At 36.4% G+C, this 15518-nt stretch overlaps 1 protein-coding gene across 1 annotated transcript; it reads left to right on the plus strand.

The window, feature by feature from the left end:
• The first annotated feature begins 11176 nt into the window (after positions 1-11176).
• LOC113495153 lies at positions 11177-12124 on the plus strand. The gene has a single exon (XM_026873761.1). The coding sequence runs from the start codon at positions 11177-11179 to the stop codon at positions 12122-12124; it is 948 nt and encodes a 315-aa protein (XP_026729562.1).
• Positions 12125-15518: the final 3394 nt, after the last annotated feature.

The raw sequence follows: 15518 nt of genomic DNA on the forward strand, positions 1-15518 counted from the left end.
GAAATTAACTAAAACCAATAAAGACTTTTTAAAAGCATTGGGTTTTAAAGTATGAATATACTACAGATTAGCGATTTACCGCACTTCGATACTTCTATCGATAGTTATGAGATTCATTCTTACAATCCTTACAACAACTGCTTTAGAGAAAACGATGAAATCAGAATACCCATCCACCAGCAAGACATATACGTGTTACCATCAGCCAGTTCAGTATACATCGAAGGTCACGCAAAGCTGTTCGGAAAAGATGGAAAACCGATTGAGAAAGCTGTTAAATTTACTAATAACCCTGTTCTGTTCCTGTTTCAAGACATCAGATACGAAATAAATGGTATTGAAATAGATCGCATCAAAAATTCGGGTATAACGACAACCGTAAAACGTACCGTACCGTAATATGTTTCATTAAATGAAGCCGAAAATAAAGTTGTAGCGTTATGGGGTTGGAACTTAAACGGATTTCAAGGTGATCGTCACTTTAGCGCTGTTATACCATTAAACAAGATATTAGGTTTTGCAGAGGATTATAATAAGATTGTGATAAATTGTAAACATGAACTTATATTGAACAGAAGTAACTCAGATTTAAACAGCGTTACACTGACAGATGATATTTCTCACTTTCAAATAAATCTTGATAGGGTACAGTGGAGAGTACCGCATATAAAAGTATCAGATCGAGAACGTCTAACACTTTTAAAACATTTAGAAAAAGATAGACCTATTCAAATGGCATTAAGAAATTGGGACTTGTATGAGTACCCTTTACTACCTAAAACAACAAAGCATTCATGGTCAGTTAAAACTGCATCACAATTGGAAAAGCCTAGATATGTTATTTTCTGTTTACAAAGTAATAGAAAAAGTAATAAAATAAAAGATAGTTCTCTCTTCGATCACTGTAAAGTAACGAACGTTACGCTATTTTTGAATTCACAATATTATCCATATGAGCCATTAGGTTTAAATTTTTCTGAAAACAAATACAGTATATTATACGAAATGTATGTAAAATTTCGTCAGTCGTATTACAACTGTCCAGTGGATCCTTTACTTAATTTGAAGGACTTTAAAGATAAGGCTCCTATATTCATTATAGATTGTTCAAGGCAAAACGATACTCTAAAAACAGGTCCAGTAGATGTTCGTTTGGAAATTGAATGTTCAGAACCAATACCAGATAACACTACTGCATATTGTGTGATTATAAACGATCGTCTTGTGGAATATAAACCTCTGAGCAACATAGTGCGTCGATTAGCATGACTGCCATTGTAGACGTCCAAGGCTTCAAAACGGAAACAAATGAATTTGTGCTAAAAGAAATTGCTATATTGTATAGTGATAAATTGCAAGTGTTTTTATTTATACCACCATTTCCATTTTATGATTTGACAAAACAAGAACGACGTCAAGTTGCATGGATAGAACGTAACTGGAAGATATATTGGGGTGAAGGATTTATACCATATTACAGTTATAAGTGTTTAATTTTAGATTTTTTTAAAGATAAATGTATTTATATTAAAGGTCATGAAAAAGTGTTATGGTTAAAAAATATTTTAAATCTATATCTATACTTATAATAAATCTGTAGAGAGGTCAATTCTGTACATAAAATATATTAAAAAAATAACTATCAAGGGGTGGTTAGGGATCGCTACTGATGCCAAAAATGCAATCAGTAAAATTTTTGTCTGTCTGTCTGTCTGTCTGTATATTCGTTATAGAAACAAAAACTACTCGACGGATTTTAACGAAATTTGGCACAATTATTCTTCATACTCTTGGGCAGGTTATAGTATACTTTTCATTACGCTACGACCAATAGGAGCAGAGCAGTGAAGGGAAATATTGGGAAAACGGGGTAAGTTACTCCATTTTTTAAGCTTCCGTCACGTGTGCAGGCTTATAGGTTAAAGCTACATAGAAATCATGTATGACGGAAATATTCTCCCTAAAATTATATAAAAAATATTCCTCGACAGCATATGTCTAACTTTTATGGTTGACTCACAATAACACGTGAAACTCCCGATAGCTTAGCAATTCGGAGATTTCTGATTGTATTTGTCTACTCTAACGTTTACAACACTATCACTCATCCCCAATTAAAAAAGTTAACATTATTACCTATTCAATAAAAAAAGAATCATGTAAATCGGTGTAGAAACACCAAAGTTATACATGAAATAATAAGAAATCGCGCGTGAATACAGAGTCATGCTATAAGGATTATTTTTGTGTATCGGTTGCCGCGCTCGACGCGCGTCGTGGCGGGAGGTATAAAAAGGCGGGGGGTCCGCGCTCGAGCGTCATACAATATTTGGCTGTTGATGCGAATAGACGTTCAGACTGTTCGACCTTATTGACAATCAATAATTGTTATTTGCAAACCGTGCTTATCAGCACGACTTTTAGTCTTTGAATAGTTTATTTTTAGAATTGTTTTGTTGTTAGTTTATATGTATAATAGGTATTAGATTAATAGTATTAGTAGTAGGTACACCTATTAGTTATTTTGGTAGTGTTTAATTGTATTAATAGTTTATTTTCGTAATTGGTAGTGTTTAATTATATTAATAGTTTATTTTCGTAATTTTTATATTATTTATTTTGGTAGTGTTTAATTGTATTAATAGTTTATTTTCGTAATTTGGTAGTGTTTAATTAAATTAATAGTTTATTTTCGTAATTGGTAGTGTTTAATTAAATTAATAGTTTATTTTCGTAATTGGTAGTGTTTAATTATATTAATAGTTTATTTTCGTTATTATTATATTAGTTATTTTGGTAGTGTTTAATTGTATTAATAGTTTATTTTCGTAATTGGTAGTGTTTTATTATATTAATAGTTTATTTTCGTAATTATTACATAATAACTATATATAATTGTAAGTGTAAGGTAGCTTCAGTTACCGTCGATTAAAAATACACAATGCCACCTAAAAAACGACCATCTTTATCTCGAAATTCGAGAGATGCTAAAAGGATGAGAAATGCGCGTTCTCAAGAATCGGCAGAGGAAAGAGCACATCGGTTAAACTCTATGAGAGTTAGTGCCTCAACCTCTCGAGCCAATGAAAGCTCTCCAGAGAGAGAGATGCGATTAGCAGCTGACAGAGCGAGACGAGCTACATCACGGGCGTCTCAAAGCTCTTCTCAACGAGAGCTGAGGCTTACCATTGACCGAGAACAACATGTGTTATCCCGAGATGCTGAAACTACGTCACAACGAGAATTGCGTCTCACTGCTGACCGCGAACGGCATACATTGTCTCGCGAGTCAGAAACCTACACTGAGAGGGAATTGCGTCTCACAGCTGACCGCGAACGTCATATATTGTCTCGCGACTCAGAAACCTTCACTGACAGAGAATTGCGTCTCACAGCTGACCGCGAACGTCATATATTGTCTCGCGAGTCAGAAACCTACACTGAGAGGGAATTGCGTCTCACAGCTGACCGCGAACGTCATATATTGTCTCGCGAGTCAGAAACCTACACTGAGAGGGAATTGCGTCTCACAGCTGACCGCGAACGTCATATATTGTCTCGCGAGTCAGAAACCTACACTGAGAGGGAATTGCGTCTCACAGCTGACCGCGAACGTCATATATTGTCTCGCGAGTCAGAAACCTACACTGAGAGGGAATTGCGTCTCACAGCTGACCGCGAACGTCATATTTTATCTCGAGAATCTGAAACTTTAACTCAATATGAAGACCGTTTGACAAATGATAGGGTGCACCATAATGTTATTCGATCTCTCGAAGACGCACATGAGCATGAACAACGACTAGAGTCGGTACGCGAATATTATAATTATTTGAGACAAGAACGATCAGTAAGTTTGTCTAATGAAAGATTAAGAATCGAAAATATTCGGTCTCTTGAAACGGACGAACAGCGAGAGGCCCGTCTTACTGCAGACAGATTTCGACATAGCCTTAATAACTTAGATGTACACATAGAAGATCAATCTAGAAATTCGGTGGCTTGGTCCGACAAATATAAAAGTGGGTTTGCTTATAACCTCACAATTGATTATGGATCATCTTCTGTAATAGGCGATATGAACGTGGTATGTCGTTTTTGTAATGCTTCAAAGTGGAGTAAGGAGTCAGCTGGTTTCTGTTGTTCTACAGGTAAAATAAATTTGCCTTCATTCGAAGACCCACCGGAACCTTTGAAATCACTACTTTTAGGGGAACATATACAATATAAACAGTTTTTAGATAATATTCGCACTTATAATAGTGCATTTCAAATGACATCCTTTGGCGCTCAACAAATCTCAGAAGGTCATTTCATGCCTACTTTTAAGATACAAGGTCAGGTTTACCATTTGATAGGATCCCTTTTGCCTGAAAACCAACCTAAGTTTCTTCAAATATATTTTGTATCCGACTACAACGAACAGTCGAATATAAGAAATCAATATTTCCCGAATTTAAATACTGAACTCATATCACAACTTCAGAACATGTTGCATCAGGTTAATTCGTATGTATGCAGTTTTAAATCGGCATTAGAAGCTCTTCCTCGAGATGATGATAACAATTATAAAATTGTTATAAATGCCGATAGGCGTCCAACTCAGGAACACCCTGGGCGTTATAATGCTCCATCCACGAATGAAGTTGCTGTGGTATTGGTCGACCAGGAATGTGATAGGCGTGATATCGTTATCCGTTCCAGAGATAATCGTTTGCAACGTATTTATGAAACCCACAGGGCTTACGACAGTTTGCAATATCCTTTGATATACTGTCGAGGGGAAGATGGTTATTATACCAAACTGATCCGCATACAGGTGCACCTAATTATAGTAAAAAGATTTCATGCCTTCAATTTTATTGTTACCACTTGCAAGTGAGGCGGAATAGGTTTGTATACTTTCAACGTTTTCGTGGCTTATTCAATCAGTTTATTGTAGACATGTACGCAAAAATTGAAACCGAAAGATTAGTTTATATACGATCTAATCAAAGGCAGCTGCGCGTTGAAGAATATGTGCACCTTCGCGACGCCATTCAGCAAGATAACGATACGGTGAATATGGGTCGTTTAGTTATTTTGCCCTCTTCTTTTACTGGTGGTCCACGATACATGCACGAACGTACTCAAGATGCTTTTTGTTACGTAAGAAAATATGGACGTCCCGACTTATTTATTACTGTAACTACCAATCCTAAGTGGGATGAAATTACTCGGGAGCTTCTTGAGGATCAAGCACCGCATGACCGCCATGATATCATAGCAAGAGTTTTTCATTTAAAATTAAAATCAATGATAGATCTACTTACCAAAGATAAAATTTTTGGATAAGTATTGTGTTATATGTATAGTATTGAATGGCAAAAACGCGGCTTACCTCACGCACATATCCTGCTTTGGTTAAAAGATAAGGTTCGACCTAATGATGTAGACAGTTTAATCAGTGCTGAAATTCCAAGTCCGATTGCAGATCCCGTGTTATACGACATTGTTAAAACTCATATAATACATGGTCCATGTGGTTCGTTTAACGGGAATTCTCCTTGCATGCAAGACGGTCGTTGCACTAAAAGATATCCAAAAGCCTTAGTGGATGGCACTGTAACAGGACATGATGGATACCCATTATATCGTCGCCGTTCAAGAGATAATGATGGTTTTACTGTTGAAAAGCGAGTGTCTGGACAACAAGTTACTTTAGATAATAGGTGGGTCGTTCCGTATTCTCCTGTGTTGTCCAGAGCATTTCAAGCTCACATAAATGTTGAAATGTGTAATAGTGTAGAGTCAATAAAATATATTTGTAAGTATATTAATAAGGGCAGTGACCAAGCTACATTTGCTTTGAGAAATGAACATGATGAAGTTACAAGATTTCAGTCAGGCAGATATATAAGTTCTTCAGAAGCTGTGTGGCGGATCTTAAGTTTCAACATTCACGAAAGATATCCACCTGTGACTCATCTGGATGTTCATCTTGAAGGCGGCCAACGTATATATTTCAACGCCGAAAATGTCACAGAACGGTTAGAGAACCCTAGACAAACAAGTTTATTAGCATTCTTTCGACTTTGCCAAACTGATGATTTTGCAAAATCTCTTTTGTATGAGGAAGTTCCATCGTATTATACCTACGATAAGCAACGGGGTGTCTTTAATCGAAGACGCCGTGGCAGGCCTGTAGATGGCGAGTCAGGTATTTTTAAAGAACATGTTCTTGGTAGAGTGTACACCGTTCATCCTAACAACGCTGAGTGTTTCTATTTGCGATTATTATTACATACCGTGCGAGGACCAACCTCATTTATAGATTTGAGAAAAGTAGACGATGTTGTTTATCCCACTTATCAAGCAGCTTGCCAAGCGCGTCATTTGCTTGAAAATGATCAGCATTGGGATGACGCTTTAGCAGAATCCTGTGTTAGTGATAATCCACGACGGTTACGCCATTTATTTGTAACATTACTCACATTTTGTAATTTGTCAGATGCTGTAACATTATGGGAAAAATATAAAGAAAAATTTTCAGAAGACTTTCTTAGAAATATACCTAACAATGATGAAGGCACAACTAATGATAATTTCCGTGATCTTGCCATAAATCAGTGCTTATTAGCTCTTCAGGATGACTTAACAGCAGTAGGCGGTAAATCACTCTGTGAATATGGTTTGCCAACACCAACCTCAGTCGGAGAGGTAACTAATAGGGAATATTCCGCAGAGATTGGTTACAATTTAACGGAACTGCTGACAACATTAGAAAACGGTGTCCCAATGATGACTGCAGAACAACGTTCAGTTTATGACCGCGTGTGCAATAGTGTTCAAAATAATTTGGGAACAATATGATTTTTAGATGCACCTGGAGGAACTGGAAAAACCTTTTTGACTAAATTAATATTGGCTTATGTTCGAAATCAGCGTAAAATTGCTCTTGCCGTAGCTTCATCAGGGATAGCTGCAACATTGCTACCAGGAGGTAAAACTGCTCACAGTATGTTTAAAATACCAATTGATTTAGATCGCACGGAAAATCCAACCTGTAGTATTTCAAGAAATAGCGACAAAGCTAAGGTATTACGCGAGTGTAGTTTAATCATATGGGATGAATGTACGATGGCCCATCGAAAAGGAGTAGAAGCGGTAGACAGAACTTTAAGGGATATAAGACAAAATGATCGACCAATGGGCGGTATCACGGTTTTATTTTGTGGTGATTTCCGACAAACCTTACCGGTAATACCACGGGGAACCCGAGCTGATGAGGTTAGGGCTTGCCTGAAAAGCTCTTATTTATGGCGAGATATACAATCGGTGCATTTGACTATAAATATGCGAGTGAGAACTGGAGATAACCCGGATGATAGTCAATTTTCTGACACATTATTAAAGATTGGTGAAGGTACCTATCCACAACTACACCAAGGAAAACTTATTTTGACGCCTGAATTATGTTGTATTGTGCAATCTCAACCACATCTTATATCGTCGGTTTACGGTGACGTAACAAATATATTAAATAGGGACAATTCTTGGCTATGCGAAAGATCTATTTTAACTCCTCGCAATGACCAGGCATCTGAGATCAATAACAAAATACTGTCGAATATACAGGGGGAAAGCAAAGTTTATAGATCAATAAATAGAATGGTCGATGAACAAGAAGCCACTAATTACCCGATAGAATTTTTAAATTCTTTAAATATGCCCGGACTTCCCTCTCATGAAATTTGTTTAAAAATTGGGATACCGATTATTATGCTCCGAAATTTAAAACCACCACAACTTTGCAATGGAACTCGACTAAAAGTAACCCAGTTGCAACAAAATATAATCGAGGCTCAAATTTTAACAGGTTGCGGTGCAGGAGAAACCGTCTTTATTCCCAGAATACCCTTAATACCAAATAATTTTCCATTCCAATTTAAAAGGACGCAATTCCCAGTATCGGTGTGTTATGCAATGACAATTAACAAGGCTCAAGGGCAGACTTTTCGTGTTGCTGGAGTAGATCTCAGTGTCAGTTGTTTCTCACATGGTCAGTTGTATGTTGCTCTTTCCCGTGTTAGCAGTTCTAAAAGTCTTTATGTTCACGTGCCGGACGGGTCAACTTTCAATATAGTTTACCCGGAAGCTTTGCACTAAAGTATTTTCGTTTTATAGGTACCTTTACCTTACCTTTATAAGGCAGTGGTACTTATATTGCCACCAGAATTTGAACCTTAACACATTATTATAAAGTTTAAAAGCTATAAATATTTTTAAGTTCTGTGTCTTATAAAGGGTTAAGCCTTATGTGAACGTGATCTAAACAATATTACCAATATAAATAATAATAATAAATATTACCAATACATTAACTTAATACACAAGGAGTTACACGCTGACGGAGTCGCGGACACAGCTATCTATACTTTTCTGCCGGAAGTCACTATTCCACGCGGACGAAGTCGCGGGCACAAGCTAGTAATAATAATAATAGTAATATGATCAGAAGATGAAGCCTGTCCTGATTTTCTAAATCTGTATGATCGATATAAATATTCTAAAGATTTGCATAGTTGTATTTATCATAACTCAGTATGTGCTTTAAAAAATGTATTGTGTTTAAAAAAATGGTGCTTTGAAAATAAACTTTTTTTGATATAGAAAATATAAATTGTTTTATTTACTGTGGGTTGAATAATCACCTCCATATACCCCTACGTTAGCAAAGTTCTTGTATACATAAACATTATGTTTAATCGGTGCGATAACTTTGCTTGCGCGATGCAGGAATCAGGATCGATATGACGCCATTCCGGATCCAAACTATGGCACATGAGTCGTTATGTAGATCATACATACCTATATCAATAATCTATGTCATATTGTCTTAAAATACAAAACGAAACGGTTAAGACTAGACCATAATAGTGTTCTGAAGATATTCGAGACAAACGCATGTGCTTATTGTCTTATTATAAACGATCGTGTTTTCGAATACAAACCTTCGAGTGATATTATACGGAAGTTAACAAAAAGTGAAAGACTATTGACTTGTGAGACTATTTTGAATCATCATGATCAACATTATTCTTTCACCAATCATGGCCCTTCTAATTGATTTAGAGGGATTCATGGTGGAAGGGCGGTTTGCAGTAAAAGAAGTGGCGATCATGCATTTGACAGAGCAAAAATATTGGTTATTCTTCGTTGAATTGTCAGTGGCATATAACAAATTATCTTCAAAAGACAAACGGACTTGCAGTTTTGTTCAACGACATATCCACGGTTTGAAATATGAAAACCAACCGGAGGACAAATCCCTCAAAAATTTGAAGGCGCAATTCATTGACATCAATTTGAGATCGCATCAATGAGAGATAGCATACCACACAAGCTTCAGGTCAGATGCAATCGTCATCAGCTATTTCAGGGTAATCAACATAACTTGCACTGTCCTTTAATCGAATTGTATGTGTTTCGGGCAGTGGCGTGCACAGAGATTTTAGTCAGGGTAGGCAAAAAGAAACGGCCAAGTGCGATTCTGATTCGCGACTCTCAGTTGGTACAAAATGTAAAAAAAGGTTACCCATCAATTTCACGACCGTAACAAATGATGCTTAACCTCGATTTCTCGGTGATCTATGAAACTGTTTACTCTCTAAATAACTATCAACGTTCATGCCTACAGCCGAAAGACAGACGGACAGAAGGCCAGCCGGATTTAAAATGTTGTACGGTAAACTTTGTAGTTACCTACCTAGTGTACCTAGCCAACGTATTTGAATATTAAACTTTTACAGCTATCTTTTCGTCAGATCATTTATCATTGAATCGCAGGTAGTCAATAACGTATACATTTCTTTAAACTTTTTTCTATTGACAACATACCTATCGTAATATTGTAACCACGTACGTAAACACGAAAATAACCTTTTCGTTGAAGTAGGTACCAAGCGGGAATCTTACCAATAAATCGTGGCAAAGGTACTATACATATAGATATATTTCTGTATTTTTTTCGAGTTGAAGTGTCTTTCCAACGGGAAAACGGTGCCAGCGGTGGCGCACTTCGGCAAAAAAGTGTACTAATTTTGAAATATTGATAATCCTCCCTTGATAGATTATGTTACAACGTGTAATAGATAGATGGCGCTGATACGTGTTTTACGAATATTGTTTATTTTATGGATAGTAATTATGTACCTATAATATCTGAATTTCTCAGGGTAGGCAGTGTCTTTTTGTCTCTATGGACTGCACGCCACTGGTTTCGGGAATAGTTACGCAAACAACAAATCTTATCTGATCTTATCTGATCCAAACCAGATTTAAATTGAATCCAAGAGTGGAATTGGGGGTTCTGGATCACATCCGAGCGAAGCGACATGTACACTTACGTACTTAATATATAACATAAATCATTTCTGTTTCACGTAGGGAAAATTGGGGCTTCTGGATCACGAATCGAGCGAAGCGAGGTGAGTGATCCAGAAGCCCCAATTTTACCCTACTTATGTTTAGAATATCTAAGGATTTTTTGGAAAAATAAACGTGTATAAATTAATATGTTATTCTTTCATTTTTATCATTCTCAAGATGTCCCTCACTTTGTCAATAACTGGAAACTCATCAGATTTGTCTACATACTATCCAAACACATTACAATTAAACGGTCAGTACGAATGCGCATTATTGCATTTCTCAACGTTTAATTCTATTCCAAATATTGATAAAAAGAACAATAAGTTCTACTATGGATCCGAGGAAGTAATTGAAATACCCGAAGGAACTTATGAACTTCAAGATATTAGTGATTATATTAAATCCTCTAAAAACTACAATACTCTGTTCAAAAGATATAAACTTCGATAAGGAAGACACTTTTCGAAATCTACTAGGGTATGATAAGCAGATCTTGAAAGCTAATAAATTGCATGTCTCACAGTTCCCAGTTAACATTTTACCAACAACCGTGATCAGGATTTGTTGATTTGTATTAATTACCTGTAACAAAATGAAACCTACTAGCGCCATCTGGTGTAATTATTGTGTAGGTACTATGTATTTTAAAGGTGTCGTTTATAAAAATAAATGTTAGTCTGTGCAACTACGCTCTGCTGTTTCATTATAGGTTATGTGCCGTGCACGTTAAAAGTTCAAGTTTTTGTGATATTAACAGTGAAAAATGTCCAATAGTCTGATATCCAGTATTCCAAAACTAAAAGGGAGAGAAAATTATGAAGATTGGGCGTTCGCAGTAGAAAACTTTCTCATTTTGGAAGGAGTTCAACAATGTATCAAATCGGAGGGTGATACAAATGATTTGAAAGCCAAGGCGAAAATCATCTTGACGATTGATCCGAGCCTATATGTGCACATTAAAAACGAGTTGACTGCCAAAGGATTATGGACGAAGTTAAAGAAGTTATTTGACGACAATGGTTTCACGCGTCGCATCGGATTACTACGTAATCTCATATCTATTCGTGGTGAAAACTGTGAATCTATGTCTCAATACGTTACTTCATTACTAGAAACGAGTCAGAGATTGAATAATACAGGTTTCAAGATAAGTGACGAGTGGATTGGATCATTATTGTTGGCGGGATTGTCGAAAAAATTCGAACCCATGATAATGGCGGTTGAACATTCAGGAATCGAATTGACAGCCGACGCCATTAAATCCAAGTTGCTAGACATGGAGGACGGAAGTGAAGTGCGTTCCGGTTCCACGCAGAATGCTTTTGCGACGAAACATAAGAAACAAACGTCAGTGTCAAATGTCAAATCAAATGTTGCTAACGTCAGATGTTATAAGTGTAAACAATTGGGACACTATATGAACAAATGTAGTGAAAATACTAATAATACTCAGAAAAAGAAGGAATTTAATGCGTTTAGTGCAGTATTCCTAAGTGGAAGCTTCAGTCAGACTGACTGGTATGTCGATAGTGGGGCTAGTTGCCACTTGACATCGAAGAAAGATTGGTTCACGAAAACATCAAAACAACAAGTGGACAAGATTGTGATCGCGGATAAATCGGCAATTCCTGTCCAGGGCTGTGGCGATATTCAAATTACTACAGTTGTTGGAGATATCGAGTATGAGATTCCAGTAAAGGAAGTATTGTAGCAGTTGTTTGGCATAGACGATTTGGCCACATTAACAGTAAAGACCTTAACATGACGCGAGATGGTGCAGTTCATGGTTTGTTGTTCAAGGATAAGACTCAGTTCAGTAAGACAAATTGCATTGTGTGCTGCGAGGGGAAGCAGGCCAGGCTGCCATTTAGTAATGCGGGTGGCAGGAGCCAGGAACTACTTGATGTGGTACATGCAGACATTTGTAGGCCTATGGAAGCCAAGTCTATTGGAGATATGAAATATTTTTTGTTGTTTGTAGACGATTATAGTCGAATGGCATTTGTTTACTTTCTAAAAACAAAAAATAAGGTATTTTCCAGTTTTAAAATGTTCAAATCATACGTAGAAAATCAGACAGGCAGAAAGCTTAAAGTGTTGAGAAAAGATAATGGAACTGAGTTCTGCAGTAGGTTATTTGAGGAATACTTACAGGATGCAGGAATTCTTCACCAGAAAACCTGTCCATACACACCGGAACAAAACGGACTCTGTGAACGAATGAATCGTTCGGTGGTAGAAAAAGCCCGATGTTTATTGTACGATGCTGGTTTATCTAAACGTTTCTGGGGAGAAGCGGTGAATACTGCAGTTTATCTTCGAAACCGCTCGATTGCATCAGGATTAAACAATAGAACACCATATGAAATTTGGACCGGTGATAAGCCAGATGTCAGTAATCTACGAATATTTGGAAGCAAGACCATGGTACATATTCCAAAAGAACGCAGATTAAAATGGGATAAAAAGGCAAGTCAATGTATTCTAGTCGGTTACTCAGACAATGTTAAAGGATACCGTGTTTACAATCCCAACAAAAATAGTGTAACAATAGCCAGAGATATTGTTGTGATTGAGGAGGGGATTGAGCAGAAACACGATGAAATATGTATTGATATAAGTGATACAAACATGTCTGATAATTCGGCATTAAAGAAAGAACATGAAAATACCCAAGAAGTGGGGAAAGTCATAGACACAAGAAGACTGGAAAACCAGGAAAAAAAGGTAGAAGAACCGAGCACAGAAGAAGAGAGCTTTAGTTCAGAGGAGGAGGAATTTAAGGATTCTTCAGAAACCTCGGAAGCTGGACCTGTGACGGAGGCTGACTGCGGTCAAGGTGTTGAGGCTACAACAGAGCCTGTGGTTTCTTCAGAATTGCCTTTAAAACGGCAACGTCGATTTCCAGATCGGTTTGGTTTCGGTAATGTGTGTGTGAGTGTGACCAGTGAAACAAGTGAAATAACAGTTAATGATTTGTCTGTACATGAGGCAATGAACGGACCAGAGTGTGAACAGTGGAAACGAGCAATGCAAAGTGAACTTAAGGCTTTTAAAGATAATGATGCTTGGGAGTTAGTCGATGCCCCTCCTAGTGGAACCATTGTGCAATGTAGATGGGTTTTTAAAAGGAAATTAAATCATAATAATAAAGTTGTATATAGGGCACGGTTAGTGGCAAGGGGTTCACACAAAAACCAGGTATTGACTATAACGAGACTTTTTCGCCTGTTCTGAGACATTCAACTCTGAGATTGTTATTCGCTTTAGCTGTTAAACTTGATTTAGAAATTTGTCATTTAGATGTTAATACTGCTTTTCTAAATGGATTTCTTAATGAGACTGTTTATATGACGAAACCTACAGGTTTACAGTGTAATGATGATGATGTAGACAAGGTTTTGCGTTTGAAACGTGCTATATATGGATTAAAACAATCATCAAGAGCTTGGTACAAACGTGTTGATGAATTGTTGCAATCTTTGGGTTATAAAAAATCAGAATTAGAACCATGTTTGTTTACAAAATTTAATGAAAATGTTAAAATCATAATCGCACTGTATGTAGATGATTTCTTTGTTTTTTCTAATAATAAAAAGGAAACTGATAATTTAAAGAAAAGTTTGTCATCAAAATTTAAACTGAAAGATTTAGGTTGTATTAAAAATTGTCTAGGGATGAGAGTAGTTGTCAGTAAACAAGAGGGAACAATTACTATAGATCAAGAAAGCTATATTGAGGAATTGTTATCCAAATTTAATGTTTCTGAATGTAAATCTGCTGATACCCCAATAGAGCCAAAAATAAGTGTAACAAAAGGTGAAAAATGTAATGTAAAGTTGCCTTATCAGAAATTAATTGGCTGTCTTATGTACATAGCAGTACTTACCCGACCTGACATTGTATTTTCTGTTAATTTCCTAAGCCAGTTTAATAACTGTTACAATGATCAACACTGGGCATATGCTAAGAGAGTACTGAAATATTTAAAGAAAACAAAGTCGTTTTGTTTGAGTTTTTCTTCAAAAGGTAATAGTCATTTAGAAGCATTTGTAGATGCAGACTGGGCCAGCAATATAATTGACCGCAGGTCTTATACTGGATATTTCTTTAGGCTGTCAAATTGTGCTATTTCTTGGGAGACAAAAAAGCAAACAACTGTGGCATTATCCAGTACGGAAGCTGAATACATGGGCATATCAGAATGTTGCAAGGAAGCTGTATACTTACGCAATTTAATGTTTGAAGTTACTAATGAATTGTATCCAATACAAATTTTTAATGATAACCAATCTGCCCATAAGTTGTCTGCTAATCCAGTATATCACAAACGGTCAAAACACATAGATATTAGGTACCATTTCTGTAGAGAGAAAGTTACTGATGGAACTGTAAAAATTCGATATTTACCTAGTACAGAAATGCCTGCCGACTTATTAACTAAGGTACTGTGTAAAAATAAACATTATCAGTTCTTGTCAATGTTTGGTTTATTTGAAAAAGAAAATATGTAAAATTTAGTTTATTTTGTTAAGTGGGGGTGTTGATTTGTATTAATTACCTGTAACAAAATGAAACCTACTAGCGCCATCTGGTGTAATTGTTGTGTAGGTACTATGTATTTTAAAGGTGTCGTTTATAAAAATAAATGTTAGTCTGTGCAACTACGCTCTGCTGTTTCATTATAGGATTGAATGTGATATTGTCAGTGGTTCGTACATAAACGGAGAGCCCAGTCACATTATCCACGAATTTGCACTCAACGTGCCACCAGGATATAGAATCATAGAAATTCCTAAAAACGCAATATACTTTCCGATTAACCAAAACAACATAAGCTGCATACATATACGGTTACTGGACATAAACAATCAACTAATAAATTTACGCGGTGAAGAAGTACAGCTATATTTACATCTAAGAAGAAAAAATGATTGACTACACTCGGCGTCAAAAAAATCGCACCTCCTTGAAAATAACATTCAAAGCGTTATTAAACCTTAACACGCGCATGTACCCCCACCAATATTGATGTCATTTGAAAGCCAAATAAATAAACTTATAAAAAAACACCATTTCATTTAATTAAAAAAAAGTTTGATACC

The sequence above is a fragment of the Trichoplusia ni genome, chromosome 6 (genome assembly GCF_003590095.1).
Source record: "Trichoplusia ni isolate ovarian cell line Hi5 chromosome 6, tn1, whole genome shotgun sequence".
In the NCBI taxonomy this organism is placed as follows: Eukaryota; Metazoa; Arthropoda; class Insecta; order Lepidoptera; family Noctuidae; genus Trichoplusia; species Trichoplusia ni.